This window comes from Mustela nigripes, chromosome 9 (assembly GCF_022355385.1).
Source record: "Mustela nigripes isolate SB6536 chromosome 9, MUSNIG.SB6536, whole genome shotgun sequence".
In the NCBI taxonomy this organism is placed as follows: domain Eukaryota; kingdom Metazoa; phylum Chordata; class Mammalia; order Carnivora; family Mustelidae; genus Mustela; species Mustela nigripes.
In genome coordinates, this window is record NC_081565.1 from 1,063,756 (window position 1) to 1,083,959 (window position 20,204).

At 66.7% G+C, this 20,204-nt stretch overlaps 3 protein-coding genes across 6 annotated transcripts in view; 1 reads left to right on the forward strand and 2 right to left on the reverse strand.

Moving 5' to 3' along the window:
- DIPK1B (divergent protein kinase domain 1B) overlaps positions 1-20,204 on the reverse strand; it is a 170,336-nt gene that overhangs the window by 27,845 nt on the left and 122,287 nt on the right. The gene's annotated exons all lie outside the window — the stretch shown is intronic.
- AGPAT2 (1-acylglycerol-3-phosphate O-acyltransferase 2) lies at positions 441-13,982 on the forward strand. Of its 2 annotated transcripts, XM_059410297.1 has the most exons (7): positions 441-841; positions 9,374-9,507; positions 9,963-10,138; positions 10,374-10,469; positions 11,176-11,221; positions 12,100-12,172; positions 12,923-13,982. In XM_059410297.1, the coding sequence occupies exons 1-7, from the start codon at positions 660-662 to the stop codon at positions 13,980-13,982; spliced, it is 1,767 nt and encodes a 588-aa protein (XP_059266280.1). In that variant the 5' UTR covers positions 441-659. The 2 variants fall into 2 exon arrangements, with proteins under 2 accessions (XP_059266280.1, XP_059266281.1); XM_059410298.1 differs by lacking the exon at positions 11,176-11,221 and having other exon boundaries at positions 446-841; positions 12,923-13,189.
- EGFL7 (EGF like domain multiple 7) overlaps positions 13,976-20,204 on the reverse strand; it is a 13,821-nt gene continuing 7,592 nt past the window's right edge. For 2 of the 3 annotated variants that reach the window (XM_059410301.1, XM_059410302.1), the window contains exons 3-10: positions 17,610-17,731; positions 17,231-17,347; positions 16,365-16,480; positions 16,102-16,197; positions 15,797-15,961; positions 15,064-15,128; positions 14,424-14,586; positions 13,976-14,243 (exon numbers count right to left, since the gene is read on the reverse strand). In XM_059410301.1, the coding sequence (XP_059266284.1) occupies positions 14,221-14,243; positions 14,424-14,586; positions 15,064-15,128; positions 15,797-15,961; positions 16,102-16,197; positions 16,365-16,480; positions 17,231-17,347; positions 17,610-17,689 (825 nt within the window). In that variant the 5' untranslated portion in view covers positions 17,690-17,731 and the 3' untranslated portion in view covers positions 13,976-14,220. The remainder of the gene's footprint in view (positions 14,244-14,423; positions 14,587-15,063; positions 15,129-15,796; positions 15,962-16,101; positions 16,198-16,364; positions 16,481-17,230; positions 17,348-17,609; positions 17,732-20,204) is intronic. The other variant, XM_059410303.1, reaches the window with a different exon arrangement.

The following is a 20,204-nucleotide window of genomic DNA, read 5'->3' on the forward strand; positions in this document are numbered from 1 at the left end:
CCATTCCTGCTGCCTCCACCCGGACTGTGTGTGCCCATCAGGCCCGCAGAGTGAGGTACCCCAGGGCCAGCCCCCTCTCCTTGAAGTTGCCCCAGGGGACCGGAAGGAGCAGGTGGCAGTCTCTCCCGCGCGGTTCAGGGGCTCCTTTGCGTGGCGACCTTGGGTAACTTTGGAGCTATGCTCTGGGTTAAGGGGCCACGGGGATGCGCGGAACACAGGGTAGGTAGGGGGAGGGGAGGCCCCGAACGCGGGGGAGCGGCGCCAGAGCCCGGGGTGACTCGCCGCGCGGCCAGGCTGGGACCGGGATCGCGCCTCCAGGAGCTAGGTGACCGGGCGGCAGGGGCAGGGGGAGTGTCGCGGGGCGGGGCGGCGCAGGGCGGTGCGGGGCGGTGCCCCGGATCGCGCGCCGGCAGGGCAGTCGCGGGGCGGGCCGCGCCTCACCTAGCAGCTTCCTGGGCGCGCTCGCTCCCCTCTCCGCCCCCGGCCGCCCCGCCCCTCCGCCGTCGCAATAAGGGGCACGGGCGCGCGGGAGGAGGCCAGCGGTCGCCTGCCCGCAGGTCGTCCTCTCGCGGGACGGAACTCAGAGCTGCAGCCGAGGCCCGCGCCGTCGGGGCTCCCGGGACGCCGCCGCCGGGGCGCGGTCCGAGCGTGGCGGGGCCATGGAGCTCTGGCCGTGGCTGACCGCGGCGCTGCTGCTGCTGCTGCTGCTCGTGCAGCTGAGCCGCTCGGCCAGGTTCTACGCCAAGATCACCCTGTACTGCGCGCTCTGCGTCTCGGCCTCCACGGTGGCCGCGGTCGTCTGCCTGCTGCGCCACCACGGCCGGACAGTGGAGAACATGAGGCAAGGGGACCTGGGCTCGGGGGTGGGGGGACAGCGCCGGGGCGCGGCGGGGCGGGGCGCGGGGGACACGGGGCTCGCGCCGGCCGGGGGGACAGCGCCTGGGCGGGGCGGGGCGCCGGGGACGCGGGGACTGCGCCAGCGGGGGGGCGACCCGCGCCCGGGCGGGGCGGGGCGCAGAGCGAGGCCGCAGCCCGCTTCCGCTTTCCTAACTTTCTACTCTCCCGTCCCTCCTTCCTGCCCCGCCTGGGGATCTCGGGGCTCCCGGGCGGCGCGGCGGGCGGCGGGCGGCGGGCACGGGTCCTCGAGAGCCCACGTCACAATGTCTCCGCGCCCCGGCCCCGCGCGGACCCCGAGGGATTTCAGATGGTCTCGGTCGCCAGCGTCGCCGCGTCCTTCCGACCCTCCAAGGGCCCCGCGGGCCGCTCAGGGCGTTCTGGGCGGCGGGCGGCGGGTGGCGGAGCTGCCCTGGGCCAGCGGGGAGGCGCTGTCCCGCTCCACCCGCCGGGAAAGAGCAGGTGGGACCGCGGGGCTTGCAGGGGGCTGGGCGGTGGGGGGCTTTGCTGGAGCACCCGCCGGGCCTGGAGGAGGCGCAGGGGCGGGGGGCATCCCGGATCCCGGATCCCGGATCCCGGTCCCGGATCCTGTTCTCTCTGCACCGCTCGCCCCCGCCCCCGTCTGACCTGGGCAATGAATGCACCTGAGATGGTCCCCGCATGGGACTCTCTTTGCTTCCCGGCCTGTCCACCTAAGGAGGTGGGAGGCTGCGGGAGGGGTGGGTGGGTCTGACCCCTGAGGTCCAGCCTCAGAGTGGAAGGAAGGGAGCGGTGGCTGGTGGTTTTCTGTGGACCCCTCTGAACTGGGTAGTGCGGTGGTGTGAGCCGGTGGGCGCGGGGTAAGGAAGCCAGGCCCGGCTGAAGAGGGGTGGGCCTCACTGGGTCAGAGGCTAAGGAGTGGGGGCTTCTTCCTGCCCTGTCTCCCTGTGTCTGATCCCAGGAGGGCTGTTGCAAACGTTTCTCTCTGTGGCTTTTGCAATGGCTTCTTGGCTGTGGCCTGCCGTGAAGATTCTGGGGTCCCTGCCCCCCGCCCCCATGTGGTTACAGGGCAGTGGGTGAGGGTTGCTGACTTGTCCATCCAGGTGGGCCCATGCTGCCGGGACTGGCCCACACTGCATGGGCCCTCCAGGCCCTGTCCTTAGGGATTTGTGGCTTCCTGCCCTACCCAGAGCAGAGCATGCTCCGTGGGTCTCTGGTGGCCTCGCCTACCACCAGCAGAGCCCAGATCACCATCCCAGGGAGCAAGGACCCCAGAGACAGCCCTCTTGTGGCCTTTCTGGCCATTTTCCCATGTGAAGACCTGTTCCAGGGGCTTCCTCAAAGCTGGGCCCGCACCACTCGAGGACAGGGAAGCTGGAGGCCATGCACCTCTCTGAAGACGGGCCTGAGGTTAGGGTCCCGGAGTCCTGGAGCCCCTGTGGGCAGCAGGAGCCTCCCCTCAGCCTTGCTGGGGGCTGGCCTCCGAGCCAGAGGAGGGCGTTGGGTTCAGGGAGCCACAGGCCGGTGAGCTACTTGGAGGCAGTCCTGTCCCCCCACCCCGGAGCCAGGCCAGGGGATGGCATATGTGGTTCTGAGGTGGCAGGGGCGGGTGCAGGAGGCTGGCAGAGAGCTGGCCCCAGAGCAGGTCTGCAGCAGAAGGGAGGGAACCGGGAGTTGACAGTCCTCGTCTGTCCCTCTCAGCCACAGGTGTCATCAGGAAGCGTCTGTACAAGCAGCTTCCTCGCCTGTTAAAGGGACTGACTCACACTTCAAAGCTGCTTGCCGGGGTCAAGTCAGAAGTGACCAGTCTGCTTTCTCATTTGGAGGCTGGTCATACTCGGTCTTCCTTGGCCTGCTGGGGCTTGAGATTCTGGCCAACTGGGCTGAACCCCTGGGGACCCTGGAGGCTGGGCCAGTACCGGGTGGGGGCTTCCTGCTGCGCTCCCCTCTCCAGGGCACCCCCGGACTCAGGCTCTGTGAAGCGGCCACCTCAGGACGCTAGTGGGGTAAGAGGAGGTGCTCTGCTTGCCCCAGGGAGAGGCCACAGTCTCCTGTCCCGGACGCCCCAGCCGCCATGGTGATGGTGCTGAAGACCCCCTAGCCAGAGCTGAAGTGGGGGTACGGGTGGGGCCTGCTGCGAACAAAGTTCCCCCGGAGGGTGCGGCCTGGGGAGACAGACTAGGGGGCTGCTGCATGGCTCCGGGATCCAGGACAGACCCAGGAGCATGGAGGTGAGGGGCAGGGACGCGCCCTCTCCTCACCCATTCATCTTTCCTGGACTCCTGGGAAATCTGGGCATCTGGGCATCTGGCTTCCCTTCTCTCCGGCCCTGCTCTGACTTCTGGAAACTGCCCACCTCGCTGGGCGCTGCAGCGTCCGCTCCCACTCCGGCGGCGTGTCGAGGTGCCCCCCGTGGGACGAGCAGGGCTCCGTGCCTCGCTCCTCTGACGAACAGTCTGAGGCGCTCCCTGAAGCCAAGGCCTTGGGAGGCCCAAGGGCGGTTGGGAGGAGGCCGTTGCCTGGGCTCCCAGAGCTAAGACAGGGCAGAGCTGGGGTGCAGACCCCCCGCAAAGGCCGCCAGAGTGCACGTTTTCTGTGCTCCCTCTGTGCCCACCAGCGCGAGGGGCAGCGGCAGTGCTGAGAACCGGAGACCCAAGCTGTGGGTGCCTGGAGCTAGGGTGGGGGTGGGGGGAGCAGCCCTGCCCTGCCCGCTCCCTGCTTTCCTGCCTTCCCCGGAGCAGCAGCGGCCCCTCCCCACGGGGCTCCAGGCCACAACCCAAGGAGGCCTTTGCCTATTAGACCTCAATTCCGAGTGTGCAGGGAACAGCGATGGGAACAGAAGAGCAGAGGAGCCTCTGACCCCCTGGTGCCCGAGACCCCAGGATCCCTCCCAGGCTGGTTGTACACGGTGGAGTCCTAGGCCCTGTTCGCTCGTCCCAGGAGGCAGATGCCCTGGGAGACCAGAGTGAGGCCCAGCTGTGTGATGGGAACACAGTTTGCAGGATCGGGAAACCCTAGTGACGGCGGCCTCACCAAGAGACCACTTTTTCCTTGCATCAAAGGAGACCAGAGCTGGGCGGCCCATGCCCTGCAGATGAGTTCCAGCCTCCAGGCTGTGGCTCTACCAGGATGGGGGGCCCAGTGTGCATACACGACCTTGGCAGGGCCTCTGAGGGCTGGAGCACATGCTTCCGAGTCCATCTGAATGGCCAGGTCCCGTTTGGCCGTGGCTCTTGGCTTCAGGGGAGGTGGGGCCAGGAGACACTCCATCTCCTGCCTGTGGAACCTTGAGGAGGGGAGAACGGGGTTGCTTGGGCCAGAGACCTGGGGCTTACTGGTGGCCATTAGGATTTGAACCCAGGACAGCCCAGCCTCTTAGCCAGCGCTCCCAGCCACTGTGTGGTCCCGGGGTGTGCACGGGTGGGGATGGAGTGCATTCGGGGGCCCCGTGGTACATGGGGGCTGGCAGGGAATCCTGGTTTTGCAGGAAAGTCTGGCCTTGTTTTTCTTAGAGTAGGATGGCCGGGGCGGACTCCCTCCCTGGGACGTGCGGCTGCAGGCCCAGCTCCCTGGAGCCCCGGAGACCCTGGGTCAGGACCGGGGGCTTGCCAGCAGCACCAGCTTCCAGCCCCCTGCTCTTCACCCCATTCCCCACAACCCCTCGTGCGACCGAACTGGCCGGAAGCCCTGCCCCGCGCCGCTCGGGTCCCTCCCACTCTCCTTCTCTCCGTCTCCTCTCCAGCTTCAAAGACACTTGCTGGAAAACATTCCTGCTCTTGCCAGATGGTCTCTCTGGGGCCTCCTGTCCCCGAGCAGATCCATGGCTCTCTGTGGCCTTCCTGACAGAGCTGCCCTCAGGTGGGCCCCACCCAGACCCCTCACTCTCTGGGGCAAACCCAGCAGGGTCTAGCTGAGGACTCTAGCCGCCCAGATCTCCTGGGAGCACCCGAGCCCCGGGCCAGGGGCTGAGGGCAAGGTCCACAGGTGGCCAGGGCCTGGCCTTGAACTCCTTCCAGCCGGGGCACATGCTGGTGGGGGGAGGGGCGGGGTGGGGACTCTGTGGCTGCCCTCCCTGGATTCTTCCTATCTGCTTGTGACGTCACCAGTCACCGTTCCCGGGGTCCCAGCCTCTTGGGCACAATCTCCACGCCCTTCCCCTTTTCACCAGCAGGAGTGAAAGCTTCCAGGGGTGGGGTCAAGGGCAGTGCCCAAGGTCATGGCTAGGGAGCGGGAGCCAGGATCTGATCTGTCTCACCCAGATATTGGGAAGGCCCCGGGGTGGGGGGGGTCCTCAGGCTGAACACAGAAGGTCCAAGGAGGCTGGCTGGACTCCTGTGGGCGCTGGAAAGATCTGTGGTGTTTGAAGCCTTTGGGCGTTCTGGGCAGTTCCTGTCTGGGGTTAAGTCGAGGGCTCCCTGAGAAAGATCGGGAAGGGCCAGGACATCTCATCTGCTGGAGGAACAGCCCTGTTCCGGGGCCTTGAGGTGGAAAGGTGGCATCAGTCACCCCACCGGTTGCTGGTGGGTGCTTCTACAGTGCTGCACCAGGAACCCAAGGCATCCCAGACCACCTGGGCTTCGAGTAGCCCGGGCTGCACCCCTGCCCACCTCCCTGGCTTCTCTCCCCAGGGGTGTGGGGGCTAGGGAGGGAGGGCAGCCCCCAGAGGTGCATGCGCATGTCCCGGGGCCAGTGCCAGGGACACCTGCTTCAAGCTTTGGGATCCTGACTCCCGACGGGCAGCTCCTGAGCCCTGCGGCTTGTGGAGGGGCACTCAGGTTAGGTGGGCTTTCCGTGCAGTGGGGCTGGTGCTCAGGACGGGGTTGCTGCTGCGGGCCAGCCAAGGGCATGGCCACCTCCTCCAGTCCTCCGGATGCTGGGCGGCATCCACAGAGCCTCGGGGAAGGGAGACAGACAGGTTTGCTTTTGCAATCCTGGAATGCCATCTCGCAATCCTGGGTCTTCACCCCACCCCACCTCCAGGGTGCCCTTTGCCTGGCAGTTTTCACGTGTTTTCCAAAAACGAGGTAGGGAGGTGGTTCCGGCCCATCCTGGGTTCCCTGCTGCATGACCTTGGGCAAGTCACTTCCACTTAGGTTAAACTGCCTCTGAGTGTCCCACCCCGTGGGGTCGCTCCCTGAGCCAAACAGGAGGCTTCCTGTCATGCCCTCGCCCAAGGCAGGTGCTGTGCGTGCCTGGACGGTGGGCCTGGGTGGTGGTCCGCGCTGGGCCTGGGTGGGGGTCCGTGCTGGGCCTGGGTGGTGGCCCGCGCGCTCCGCTCTCCCGGGCAGGGACCCTTCCCTGGCTTTCTCTCCCTGGAGCTGCTGCAGAGCCTGGCTGGCCGCCGTCTGCATTGAGAAAACTGTGAAAACAATAGACGTCGTCACCACTTTCACAAAAAACCTTGATCCTGTGTGGCACTGGGAAGAGGACAGGTGGACAGGCGTCCACGTGTGACCAGCGCCTGTCCTGTGGCCCGTCCACTGCCCATCGCCACAGCAGCAGGTGTGCACGCTTGTCCCCCTGGAGGCCGCTGGCTGAGGTCTGTGCCCAGCATCTCCCACGGTTCCAGAAACCCCCCACCCGTGGTCAGTCCCTACATTACGTTCACCAAGACGTGCAAACAGGAAGAGGGAGGAGTCCCGGACACACGGTGGGGACAGTCGCACAGCCCCGAGGGGGGATTTCATGCCACTGAACCGGACGTTTAAAAATGGTTAAAATGATGGGGGCACCTGGGCGGCTCCGTCGGTGAAGCGTGAGGTGTCTGCCTGGAGCCACCAGCGCCTGCAGCCCCTGCGTCACGGTCTCCCCTTGTCTGCCCCGGCCAGATCCGACTGCCACCTCGCCTCTCCTTAGCGGGGGATGTTCACATGGTCTCGGGTTTTTCTTTTTTTTGAAAGATTTTATTTCTGAGTAATCCGTGCAACCCCACGTGGGGCTGGAGCTCAAAATCCTGAGATCAAGAGTGGCAGGCGGCGGCCCTCCAGGTCTTCGAACCAGACCGCCCTTGAGGACTGCAGGCCTGCCTCTTGCAACTAACTGCCTTCGGGTCAGACCCTGGGAGAGGGACCAGATTTCTTTTCTTCTTTCTTCCTTTCCTTCCCTTCTCTTTCCCCTTTCCTTTTTTTTTTTTTTTTTTCTTTGTTTCTTTCTTGATTTATTTATTTGGGAGAGCACCCACAAGCCCGGGAGGGACCGAGGGAGACACAGACTCCCCACCGAGCCTGAAGTTTGGGTTCAATCCCATGACCCTGAGATCATGACCCTGAGCCAAACCAAGAGTGGACATTTGACCGCCCCCCCCCCCCCCCGGGCACTGCAAGACCAGATTCCGCGCGGCTTTGCCCAGGTGCTGCCGCTGTCTCCCCGAGCAGCCCTGTGAGCAGCTGCTGGTTCCTCCTGACATCCCGGCCGACCCCTCCTGGCCTTCTCTTCGGTCCAGGCCAACCTGAAGAATGAAAACGGGGCTCCCGATTTGATGTGCGTCGCTTTGATTTCTAGCGAGAGGGAAGATGTTCCATGTTTCTTGGACCTTCCCGTCTTTCCCCTGGGTGAAGTGCCCGCCGTGTCCTCTCCGTGTCCCCGCAGTCGTCCTAGTGGCTGAGAAGCGGTCTCTGTAGATGAGAAACGGTGCCCGCAGACATGAAGCAGCTGGTCAGCCGCTCCGCCTGTGTCCAGGGCCGGCTGGGACGCAGGTCCCCGAGCGGGAAGGGACAAGGGGGTACGTCTGGCCTGAGCTGGCCAAGACTGGCAGGTCCAGGGAGAGGGATGGCCGGTCTGATCGTGCAGAGAGCTGGGGCTTTGTGGCCGCCCCTCCCTGGGCCTCCATGCCCCCATCTGCCACTGTCCTCCCACGGGAGTCCGTTTTGCGAAAGGGCAGTTGAGTGAGAGCCTGGCTTGCAGGTCCCCAGGCATCCACTCCCAGAAGGCCCGAGAGGAGAGGAGGAGACGGATCCACAGACGCGGGGGGCAGGGCCGGGGGAAGGGGCTCTGTGCGTCACGGGGGATTGAGTCCAGTCTGGGAAGGGCGCATTCTGCAGGGACAGAGGGACGGACGTCCGTGGGAGCATGTTGACGTCCCCGAGCTGTGCCCGAAACAGCAGTTCGGAGGGTGCGTTTTAGGGCTCTCCTCTCTCGAGGGCCATCCCCGGGCCTTGGGCAGCTCATTACTCACCCCGTGTGTAAAATGGGGAATCGCTTCCTCGCCGTGGGCGCTGTTGAGGGGCTCAGATGCCTGGGGGGGCTGTGGGGGCTGCCCCAGCCTTCTGTGAGCAGTGCAAGGGTCCTGGGTCAGTGGTGGGTCAGCCCCCACGGGGGACAGGAAGGACCGGGGCCCTGCAGGGAGTCACAGGGCGCTGAGCCTCACCCTGTGGGCTGACCCCTACCAGAGGCCGTCCCAGGTGGGGCGCTTGTCCCAGCCGTGTCCTCCAAGGCCGTGGCACCTGCGGACTCATCCCTGCACCCACAGCCATACGCGCCCACCCTGAAGGTCCCCGATGCCCTAGGGCAGCCCCTGCAGGTGCCGCGGTGGGGGTGAGGGTACCAGCCCAGCGTGGCTACTGCCCTACACTCCTCATGGCAGGGTGGGGGGGCACGTCCCCTCGTATCCGAGGAGTCGTCAGCCCCTGGGAAGGCCGCCTCTTGATCTCTTGTGGGCACCTTCTTCGCGGTGTGGCCCTGCCCTAAGGGGACGGTTACGTCCCCTGCCAGGTTTTTTTCCCCAGAGCCTACAGGTGGGGGCCCGCCTCTGCAGGGAGCAGGGATCCCTCCCTCTCTCGGTTTTATTATTTAAGGTTTTATTTATTTATTTGACAGACAGATCACGAGTAGGCAGAGAGGCAGCCAGAGAGAGGGGGGAAGCAGAGAGCCCGATGCGGGGCTCGATCCCAGGACCCCGGGATCACGACCTGAGCCGAAGGCAGAGGCTTTAACCCACTGAGCCACCCAGGCACCCCTATTTTATTATTTTTTAAAGATTTTTAGTCATCTCTGCACCCAACATGGCCTGGAGCCTGTGACCCTGAGATAGGAGACCCTTGCTCATCCAAGGCAGGGCTTTTTGATGCTGATGTGGCTGAGAACCACACCCAGTCCAGCCCTGGGGGCTCTCAGCCTCCAGTCCCCTTCCAGCTGCCCCTGGCTAAACAAGCAGGGGTGTGGGGTGAGGGCGGGGCTCCACAGCAGGTTCCCCCAAAGCAAATATACAAGAGGCCCCCCCCCCCCCCCCCCCCGCTTTGCCAGGTGCTCAGTCCCCAGAGGCTTCGCTCCTGTTCCCGCCAGGGAGGCAGGAGACCCGGCTGCACTCACTGACCCCTGGAGGGACAGGACCCGAAGGCTCTTGGAGGGGAAGGCGAACTCAGGGTCCTGCCAGCAGCCCCAGAGAGGGCCCGCTGGGCTCCGTCTGCTGTCTGTTCCCGACAGCCCTTCCCGGCTCCCGGCTGGAGCCCAAGATGGGATGCAGGGCAGGGGACCCCTGCTCACTGACACTGTCTCCTCTCAGGATCATCAAATGGTTTGTCGTGAAGTTCAAGTATGTGTTCGGCCTTCGTTTCGAGATCAAGGGTCTCCAGAAGCTGGAGGTGGACCACCCCTGTGTCATCATTTCTAACCACCAGAGCATTCTGGACATGATGGGTAAGCCGCAGGGGGGCTGGTGGGAGAGCAGGCCCTTCTGGCTGCAGGCACAGCCTGGGACACTGCTCTGGCCCCTGTGGGATGGAGTGGGGGGGCGGGGGCTTCAGAGAGGTGGAGCCTGGGCCAGATGACTGGTGGGCAAGGGGCGTCAGCCCAGGCCAGGGGGACCCGTGCCTCCCTCCGGCTGCATGACAAGACTGTGTGTGCCTGAGGCTGGGGACGCGGCTCTGCTGCCCTCACTCTGGCAGCTGGGAGCTCTGCCTCACCCCTCCCTTTACAGGCGGGCAACAGGCCGAGAGTCCACATGACTTGGCCAGGTAGCCCGTAGGAAGGCATGACCTGGCCCAGGCCTGCTGGTGGTCGAGGCCCAGGGCTGGCTGGCTCCTCCTTGGGGAGGTGGCTGCCCGGCTCTGAGCCCGACCCCCACCTGCCTGGTGTCCCGTGGCCACCTGCAGGCCTGATGGAGGCCCTGCCCGAGCGCTGCGTGCAGATCGCCAAGCGGGAGCTGATCTTCTTGGGGCCCGTCGGTCTGATCATGTACCTCGGGGGCATCTTCTTCATCAACCGGCAGCACTCCAGGACCGCCATGACCGTGATGGCCGACGTGGGCGAGCGCATGGTCAGGGACAATGTGAGTGTGGGGCTGGCCGTGCTTGGCCGTGCGAACACCCCGCCGGCGGCAGGTGCCGGTCGGTACGTCAGCCCGAGGGCACCGCGAGGTCTGGGGCTGAGCCCGCGCGCTGGCACACCGACACGCCGGCGCATTGGCAGTGGTGGCCTCAGCTGAGAGGCGGGGCTCCTTAGGAGGGGGCGGCCCAGGGCCGTGAGGGATAGTCCAGGACAGCCGCCACCTCTCTCCCCCACAGCTCAAAGTGTGGATCTACCCTGAGGGCACGAGGAACGACAACGGGGACCTGCTGCCCTTCAAGAAGGGCGCCTTCTACCTGGCGATCCAGACCCAGGTGCGCCGGGGGACTGCCCTCCTAGCGGGCCGGGGAAGTGGGTCCAGGTTGGCTTAAAGCCCAAGGTGACTGCCTGGTCAGGCTGGGGCCACTGGGGCTCGGGACCACCTCCCACTGGGCAGATCCCGGGCCCCCTCACCCCTCGAGCAGCTGGCTTCTGGCCTGCTGCGGGGGGGTCGCCCTTCACCCACTCTGAGCACCAAGGCTAGTGCCGATGGGGCCAGCACCCAGCTTCGGCACCCGCCTTGGTCGCTGGCGGGCAGGGCCCCAGGGGAGGCAGAGGCGGCAGGCCTACTTGCTGGGCTCTTGCGCAGGCCTAGCCCTTGCTGGGCCCTGCTGACTGTGGGCGGGGCCGATGAGCAAGGCCTGAGGCTGGGGGTGGGGTCGGGGGCCAGCCAGAGTCAGGCGGGCCCAGGACGACCTGAAACCCCCGCACTGGGCCCCTTGAGCTCCAGGGCGTGGTCTGCCCCAGGAGCGATCCCTGACGAGCTGGGGTGCCTCCAGCCCCGGGGCAGCGTCTCCCGGTGGGGAAAGGGTGGTCTGGCCCAGTTCGTGTAGGGGACAGTGGTCGTCTGTGGTCAGGGTCAGGGGCTTCCGTGCTGCCTAGTCAGGGTCTGGGTGGTGGCTGGGCAGGGTCTGCTCCTGGCACCCCCCAACCCCTGCACAGTGACCTCCAGCATCCCCTGGTATCTGGCTCTCCTTGCAGAGGCTCCAGCTCAGGCCCCCGGAGGTGGTGGTGGGAGAAGCAGCCGGTGAATGGGGTGGAGGAGAAGCCCCGGCTTTGAGCTCTCAGCCCCGCGGCCGGCAGCCCTTCCAGCTGGCGGGTGGAGGGCACCCCTGCCACACGCCTGGGGCTGATGTCCCTTCCCTTCACTGCTGGCATGGGAGAGAGGACCTCGGGGGAGGGGGAGAGGATGCCGAGGGGGCTCTGGTGAGGCTGGGCTGGTGCAGCCCTGGCTGGGAGCTGGGACGCGCTCCCTGTCCTCTGCACTCCCCCCGCCCGCCGTCTGCAGCCTGCCTGTGCTCCAAGCCTGCAACCTGCTGGTATCAGGGAGAGGCTCCCTGACCTCCAGGGTTAACCATGACCCCCAGGGGCCGTTTCTGACCGTGCTGTCTTCCAGCAACACCAGCAGAACCTGTCCCCTCCCCGGCGACAGCTGTCCCCAGTCTCCCTAGGACGACCTCAGTGACCTCCAGCTAAACTGTGCAGGGCCCTGCCCCCCTGGGCATTCTTAGGGACCCAGTGGGGGCACAGACGTGAATCGCAGGGACATGTGCCAGCCCAGGAAGGGGTCCTGGTGGGGAGGAGGCTTGAGTGACATGTGGGAGGGGTTTATGGAATGCTGGGGGCAGGGCCTGCTGGTATTCCTGGAAGCACCCTGGTCAGAAAGAGCCCCCGGGGTAATCATTAACGTAGGGCCTGGAAGGTGTCCCAGGCCTCGGGGTCAGTGCCTGGAAGGGCCCTGTGGCACGTCACCTTGCCTGTTTTGCAGCCACAGGGACTCCTGGGACCTCCTTAGGCAGAAGGCAGGCAGGTGGCAAGACTCCCCCCACTAGCTCATCCTGGGGCTCAGGGGGGCTGGGGGTGGGCTCCTGCACATCCTCAGGCACCATGGCTTCCTGTCTGCAGGTGCCTATCATCCCTGTAATATACTCCAGCTTCTCCTCCTTCTACAACCCCAAGACGAAGCTCTTCACCTCAGGTATCAGCCCTCCACCTGCGTGCCCACCCCCCACCTGTGCACAACCTCGAGCGTGGCTCCTTCTCAGTCCTTGGGACAGCCGCCCAGGCCCTTGTGGGGTAGTTCCTGTTTCGGGGAGGCTGCTGTAGGTCAGTGATCCCTCGGTGAGGAGGGTTCACACACACACACACACACACACACACACACACACACACACAGGCCCAGGCTGCAAAGCAGCCGCCCAGGTGTCCTAACTATTCCCGCCCCCATCCCGTGCCCACCTGCCGTGGAGCTGGGGGGGGCGGGGGGGGTTCCAGAATGTGGGCATCTGGTGCCTGGGCAGGAGGGGTGGGGGGGTTGACGGGAGGAGCTGGGCTGCGTCCCCCCCCCGCCCCCCCACGTGGGAGACTCGGGGCCGCCTAGACCAGGGTGGAGGATGGAGGTGGTGGGTGTGGGGCGCCCGGGAGGGGGTGGGGGCAACTTCAGGAGGAGAGGAATGTTCTGGACCTCGGGCAGGGCTCGCGGGGCACCCGGTTGTGAGCCCCTGCGGAGTGCGGGGTCAGGAGCTGCGGCTTTGCTTGTCTGGTGACTCACGCTTGAAAACCAGCTGCCTGAGCCTAGGGTGTCCGGGAAAGGAAAGACCCCAGCCCTGCCTTGGGCGGTCTGGAGGCCCCAGGGAGGCCAGTAGGTGGCCGAGGAGGAGGGAGGAGGGGAGAAGGGATGCGGGCGGACAGGGGCCCCAGGCCACTGATGGCCACTCTGCTCCGACAGGAACCATCAAGGTGGAAGTGCTGGATGCCGTCCCCACCAGGGGCCTCACGGTGGCCGATGTCCCCAAGCTGATGGACACCTGCCACCAGGCCATGAGGACCACCTTCCTCCGTGTGTCCAAGACACCCCAGGAGAATGGGGCAACCGCAGGGCCTGGTTCCCAGCCAGCCCAGTAGCTGAGGCCTGGGCTGGGGCAGGACCTGGGGACAGGACAAGGCCGGGCCAGGGGCAGGGCCTGGCGGGAGACAGGACAGAGGGACGTCTTCCCTGCCCTGGTTGCTCAAGATCACTGTGTCCCCTAGGGTCCCCCCGCTTTCATTCAGGGCTCTGGATGCAGGAGGCTGCCTCTTGTCGTTGGCCTCGGACCCAGGCCTTTGATGTCTCCCCAAAAGGAGAGCTGGCTGGAAGCTCCCCAGGAAGCCCACGCTGGTGCCTCTTGGACGTGGGAGCAGGCCGGGGACCAGCTGGGCAGACAGGCAGGGCTGAGCTGCACGGCCTCGGGAGACACTGCACCCTCCTGCCTGAGGCTGTGGGGCACGGGGTCAGGCTGGGTGGCCCCCACAGCCCTCTGGGAGAAACGGGACTCTGCGGGGGGCGGTTGGACCCCCGCTCTCGTGCAGCCTGGGCCTCAGGGAGAGCCAGGGAGCAGAGATCCTGCTCCCGGGCCTTGGGAGCAAGCCACCCGGTGGGCACTGCACTCCGTCCAGGTTTTTTAATAAACGAACTCTTGGAAATCCCTGGTAAGTTGAGGTCACTCAGGGTGGCGGGCACGCTGGGGGTCTGGGGAAGGAGGAGACAGGTTTGCTCTTTGGCTGCTGGCCGTGGGGGAGGGGGGCGGGTGGAGCGAGATTGTCACCGAGAAGCCATTGTCATTTTCCCGGGAAGCACTGACAGTAGCCCCTTTCGGAGAGGGGGACCAAGACCCCATGCCCCAGGAAGGCCCGGTGTGGCTGGAGCCCCTTCTGGGCCCCACGGCTGCCCCTTCACCCTCCTGCCAGCCAACGGCCGGTGCCCCATCAGAACGCCCTCCAGAACCCACCAAGGGCACAGCAGTTCCTGAACCTTCGTTTTATTCGGACACAGATGAGCAGTCCCCCAACATGCTGCCCGGCAAGCAAGACTCGTGACTCCCCACCCCCAGCCACGGGCCCGCTCACTGCTGCTGGCCCGGCTGCGGCAGGATCACACCTAGGAGGACCTCTCCTGCCACCCTGCCTTGGCTCGAAACCCCCCTCCTGCCTGAGCCAGCACAGTGGGCAAGGCTCTCAGTAGCCAGAGCCAAGGGCCCGGGCCACCTGTCACAGCTCCTCCTTGCAGGAACCTGCGGACAGACAGAGCTGAAGTCAGGGGTCACCGTTCCCCACCGCCTTCCCCCACTCCAGGCAGATCCGCTCCCTCAGACTATGGCTGCTCTGCCCCAGTCTCTGGTCTCTCTGTGGGCACAGGCTGGGCACAGGTCCCATGCTCCCAGGGAGCTCTGTGGGGAGGGGGTGGCACTCACAGGACCCCAGCTGCTCCTCCAGGAAGGAGATCTGCTCGCTCAGAGAGTCGATGCGGTCCAGCTGCTGGAAGGAGTGAGCCAGGAGGCTGCTGGGGTCCGGGAGCCCATGCTCCAGGGCCCTCGAGGCCAGGCTGTGCAGTGGAGCAAGCACCAGCTGCAGCTTCTGTGGGCCAAGCAGAAGAGACCCTCTGTCCCACAAGGCTTTTAGGGACCTCTGTGGCCAGTAAAGGCTCTGCAGGGCCCTGGATGTCCACCAGAGGGAGCGCCTGTGCCAGGAGAGCCAGGTGCATGAGTAGACGGACACCTTGCGAGCCTGCCAGGCAGTGGTCTCCAAAGCCTGGCGTCCCGGGTCAGAGGAGCTGGGGGGGACGGGGGATGTGCTAGCGCTTCCAGGGGTTATCAGGCCAATGGCCCCCTGGACTGCTAGGACAAAGGTAGGGGTAGGGACTCTGTGCTCCTGAGGGTGGAGCCACGGCCAAGCCAGGCCCCTTCTCTTCTGGGGCCCCCAGGCCTGCTCGCCCTGCCTGGCCTGGGCTGTCAGTACCCGGGAGGCCGCCTTCCCGGGGTCACCCCCACGGAGCCCCACAACCCCTGAGGGCCTGAGCTGCACCACAGGAGACCGTGTGGGGCCAGGCCTCACCTGCTCCAGGACGTCCACCCGTGACCGGAGTTTCTGCACTTCCTCCTCGACGGCGCTATCCACGCCTGGGGAGAATCCAGCCCTGAATCAGGCAGGCCGGGCTCCCGGGCCCACACCCCAGGCTGGCTTCTGGTCCCTGTGCCGAGGCCGAGGCCTCACAGAGGGTGGCGGCGCACACAGCCCTGGAGAGGGGGCAGATGGGGCTCGAGCCCCTCCCCCATCCTAGGCAGCTGGGGCGCCCCACGCAGCCGTGCCCTGCCCCTCTGCACCAGGGTCCCTGCCACGCTGAGCCGTCCAAGCCGAGGTCCACGGGGCGCTCCTGGTGCCGAGCTGCCGACAGCGCATTATTACTCACGGTACGAGTTTGAAGTGTCACAGCGCGTACCAAAAGTAATAATGTCCCGTCGCCAGCAGAGGTGTGGGGTGTCCGGCTGCGGCGGCAGGATGTGGAGAAGACCCCGGGGCGCCGTCTTCCACGCTCTCGGCTGAGATGAGGCCCCCTCGGCAACCCTCCCCACAGTGCCCCCCAAGAATCACCCCCACCTCTGCTCTGGGGAACATCTCCACTTCTGCCCAGGTTGGGGAGATGGCCAGCAGCCCAGGCCACACGGCCACCCGCAGTCCCCAGTGTGCCTAGCGCCGGTTGGCAGGATGAGGCCCACCTCTGCTCCCCGCCCTCCCCGACCCCTTCCAAGCAGAGCAGCAAGGATGGGGAGACACCTGGGAAGTTTACCTGTAGTGGGATTCGGGGCTACCCTGGGGGTCCCTGTCTCGGGCAGGCAGAGCGCGCTGTCTGCAGACCGGCCGTGCCCTTCTCGACACTGACACCAGTAACTGCCCGCAGTGTTGACGCAGTGCTGGGGACAGGTACCCTGTCCAGCCCTGCACTCATCCACATCTGCAGGAAAAGGGGCGTCCGCTAGGGAGTGGCACCCACACCGGTCCCCCTCAACACAGACCTGTTTGTGGGCCGCCCCCGATGCCCGGCGAGGACCCCGGAGGACCCTTCCCCTCCGGGAGGACAGCAGGCAGCCTCACCTATCTGGCAGGTGTCACCCTGCCATCCTGCAGGGCAGTGACAGCGGCCTGGCTGGACGCAGGTCCCTCCGTTCTGGCACGGTGGCCGGCATATCGCTGTCAAAAGGGAGGGCCCGTCACAAATGGAGGGAGGTCCCCAGGGCACCACGGGGGGGCAGCCAGGGAAGGGGGGCCATACAGCACGGAGGCAGTCCGCTCAGATGGAAGTAGCAGGTGCTCCGCCCGGGTCTGCGGGGCCCCGGGGACAGCCGTGCCCCTCTCACCTGCTCCGCAGGCCCTGGGGAGCCCGCTGGTCCTCTTCCAGCCCGGGCAGCAGGCGTAGCGGGGCCTGGGGGCAGCCAGCCCAGGGCTGCGGCGGTAGGCAGTCCTGTAGATGGTCCTGCGCGGTGGGTGGGGACAGCAAGTCAGTGGCAGCACCGGTGGTCTCCCAGGTTCCCCACCCCGCATTTCCTCCCCGGGCGCTGGGCCCATGGACGCTGAGGGTGCCCCCTACCAGCCCGGCTCAAACCACAGCCTCAGAGTCCTGGACTCCGGGGCCCTCCCCTGAGCAGGTGGGGAAGGGGGCTGTGCACCAACGGGCCCCTCCTAGGCCAGTCTGCTCAGTGAAAGGGACAGGGAGCAGGGCCCCGCCCACACTGCCCCCACCTTCTTGGCCAGTGTGGGGGGTGGGATGTCCCACAGGAAGGGCTTTGAGAACCCCACAGACCACAGGCAGCGGAATTTCCTTAAGCCGCATTTCCACAGCTGAGCGCGGGAGGCTACACCCCTTGTGCAGGCGGTCAGCCAGGGGGGTGACCGTCGGGGGCCGTCATGGGGAGAGGGGTGCCCACCGGAGCTCGAGGCAGGATTTGGAGAGGCAGGCATCATGTCAAATGCATAAGAACTTGTAGCCAGCACCCCGAAAGCAGAGGGCAGCAGACAGGACGGTGAGCCCCCCAGAGACGAGGGTGGGGGAGCAGAAAAGGGGCTGACGTCTGAGGTTACTACGGCCACATCCTGAGATCGAGACTGCCCGAGTCAAAACAGACATCAGCCTCCGCCGTCCACTGGGACGTGGGCCCAGCTTCCCACCTGGGCGGGGGGCACTGATGTGTGGCGGGTGGGGGCACTGCGGGGGCAGGGCGCTCACCGGTAGGTGCTGCAGGCTCGATGCCCGTCACAGGTGGTGAGGAAGGGCTGGTACACTCGCTGCACGAAGGACTCTGACTCGGGCCCCCGGGGAGCCCCGACGGCACACACCCTGCGGCTGCAGAGATGGGGGCGCGGGCCAGTCAGTCCCACAGCTCCCAGCCCGGAGCCCAGAGCCTTCCAGCCCCGGAACCAAGGGAGCCAAGAATCGGGGGAAGGGGCTTCCCAGCGTGCCCACAGGAAGGACCCTCATCAAGAGTGACAAGGAAGAGCCATGCCCCCCCGCCCCAGTACTGGGGGTTGCCCTGAGGACTCCTGGCTGCCCACCCTCAGCACCGCAGCACCCAGAAGCGCAGCGCCCCCTCCTCGCTCTGACTCACCCAGGCCCAAAGACGTGCTCAGTGCCACCCACCACCAGCACCAGGAACCACAGCAGCAGCAGCTCTCTGGGGCTGAACATGGCCCGCGCCTGCGGGTGGAATGACCTTCTCCTCAGGGGGGCCTGGAGCACAAGGCATACCCCGTAAACCCCTCTGCAGATCCCTCCTGGAGCCCGTTCCCTGGCTCTGGGACACCTGCCCAGCTCAGCCACTTTGCTGGGACCTCCCACTGCAGGAGAGCCCCCAGGGGCAGTGGCAGTGGCAGCTGCCCCCTCCTCCCGCCCGCCTCAGAGAGGCAGGCCAGCCCTCTCCCCAGCACAAAGGGCCGGGAACTACAGAAGGACCCCGATGGCAGCAACAGAAGCCGGTCCCCTTTCCTGGGGCCAGAGGCGTCTCGGTCTGGGTGAACCTGACGGCACCTGCAGCTCCAACAATGTTCACTTAGGAAGGTGGGGGCCCAGGGGGAGCACCTGGGCTGGATCTAGTGCCCTCATGTCATGGCAGGGGAGTCCCCATCCCGGTCTGCAGACGGGGTGGGAGTGGGCAGAGCTGGAACCCAGCCCGGCTGGCTTGGTCCTTCTGGCCTTCGATGTCCTCACCTGCCGAATGGGGAGCCACGGAGGGGGGCGGCTGGGAGTCTAGGAAGGGTCGGTGCGAGGAGCCATATGGCCCTGCACAGAGTGGGGCAGAGCCTGCGTGGGAGGGGGCACTCCTGCCCTGGAGTCTGACCAGTCTGCTCCAGGGCTCCCAGGACAGTTTTGGGGGGGGGGGGGTGGAGGGGACTGGAGCTGCCTTCCCCACAGGCCAGTGGAGCCAAATGCCATCCTTCCCTTCTGGGGATGGACGCCAGGGACCCGGGAGAGCATTCCTGGGAATGTGAGAGAGCCCAACCCAGAATTAATGGTCTGCAACGAGCCCAGGGGCCTGTGCAGTGGCGGGGCGGAGGCGGCTGCCCACATGTGTGGCAAGCACCTGGGCAGACGGGGCCCTCCAGAGGCCCCCAAGGGGCTGGGTTCTGGCCGGGCGGGCAGCCCCTGGCCCCGCAGGGCATCCAGCCGGAAGGACATGGAAAATAGTTGGACTTCTGTGTGGCAGGAGGTGAAAGCAGGGTGGGGTCACCCCCTTCTCTGGGACTCCGTTTCCTCAAAGACACCACGAGGGTCTCAGAGACCCCTCCTCTACCTGACAGCTGGTCCCATACGGAGTGACCACCATGAGCTGCTGCTGAGCGCTCAGCCCTGCCAAGCTTGACCGCACGGGGAGAGTGATGCTGTGACAGGTCACGAGGTCGGCTGGGAGTGGAGCCCTCGCCCTGGCCCACGGCAGCCCAGAGACCCAGGTGAGGCGGAAGGCAGCTGGGGGAGAGTCCTTCCCTCACCCCCTGTTCGCTGTGGGGGCCCAAGAAGGGAAGCTATGGTGTTGGGACTTAGTTTGGGGCAAGGTCATGTCCTGTGAGCCAGCGTGGGAAGAGGAACTCTGGGAGTGGACCCTGGGGGGAGCACACTCTTGGGGGCATTCCTGGGGGTCTAGGCAAGAATTGAAAGGATGGGAACAAGTGGGCCCGGGGAGCTGGCCCTGGGAAAGCAGAGGTGGCCGCAGGGCCCGGGGGCTGGGCAGGCGCACACGAGGGTCCCACGGAGGCTGTGCCTGCCTGCCCGAGGTAGGGGGAGGCTCTCTTCCTGCAGATGTAACTGGACCCCCCATTCCCACCCCAGCCCTGCCCCCACTCCCTGACAGCCGCTTAGAAGTGGCCCGCGCTTGTGACAGAGGAGACTCAATTCTCCAAGTCAGGCTTTCTCCGGCCCCGGAGGCCGCCGGGCAGCCTGCGCTGGGCCACAGTCTCATTTCCCTTTGCAGCCCAGCTGGGGCGGGGGAGCCCGAGCGGGGGCGGCCGCGCGTCTCAGGTGGATGAGCGGTCACATCCCGCCCTCCCCGAGGGTCAGCAGCAGCCCAGCCCGCGCCCCTCCCGCCCCCCTGCCCCGCCGCGTCCCCCCCCCCCCCGCAGCGCCCACCGGGAGGGCTGGGGCCGCAGAGGGAGGGGCCGGCCTCGCCGCAGAGCGGCGCCCCGGGGGGCCCCCCTTCCGCCTGGACGTTAGGACCCTGGGAGGGCGGAAAGGCGGGGTGACAGGCCATGGGGAAGCGTCCTCTCCGCCGCTGGCCCCAGCTCCCCTCCCCCTGCGCGGCGGACCGCGGGGTGGGGGTGAGGATGGAGAGAGGCGCGGGGTCTGGGGCCTGCGAGGCCCTGAGCCAGGCCCTGCGGGGACGCTCAGAGCCCGACGCGGGTGAGGGGCTGCGGCGCCCCCCCCCCCGGCCCCGACACCCCCACCTCCCGCGCGGCCCCGCTCGTCGCCTGCTACCGGCAGGGGGCGCCCTTCACGGAGGCCGCTGGGCCCATTCTCCGGACCCGGCGCACGGCCCGGCAGGGCTGGGGGTCGCGCCCCCGCGCCGCAGCCCCGGCGCCCCCGGCCCGCTCACGTCTCGGCTCCCCGCGGTCGCGCTGCGTCGCCCCCCGGCTCCGCGCGCGCCCGGGCCCCCGGACTCCCCCGCCCCAGCGCGCGGCGAGCGGACCCCGCCCTCGACGCCCCCCGCGCCCCC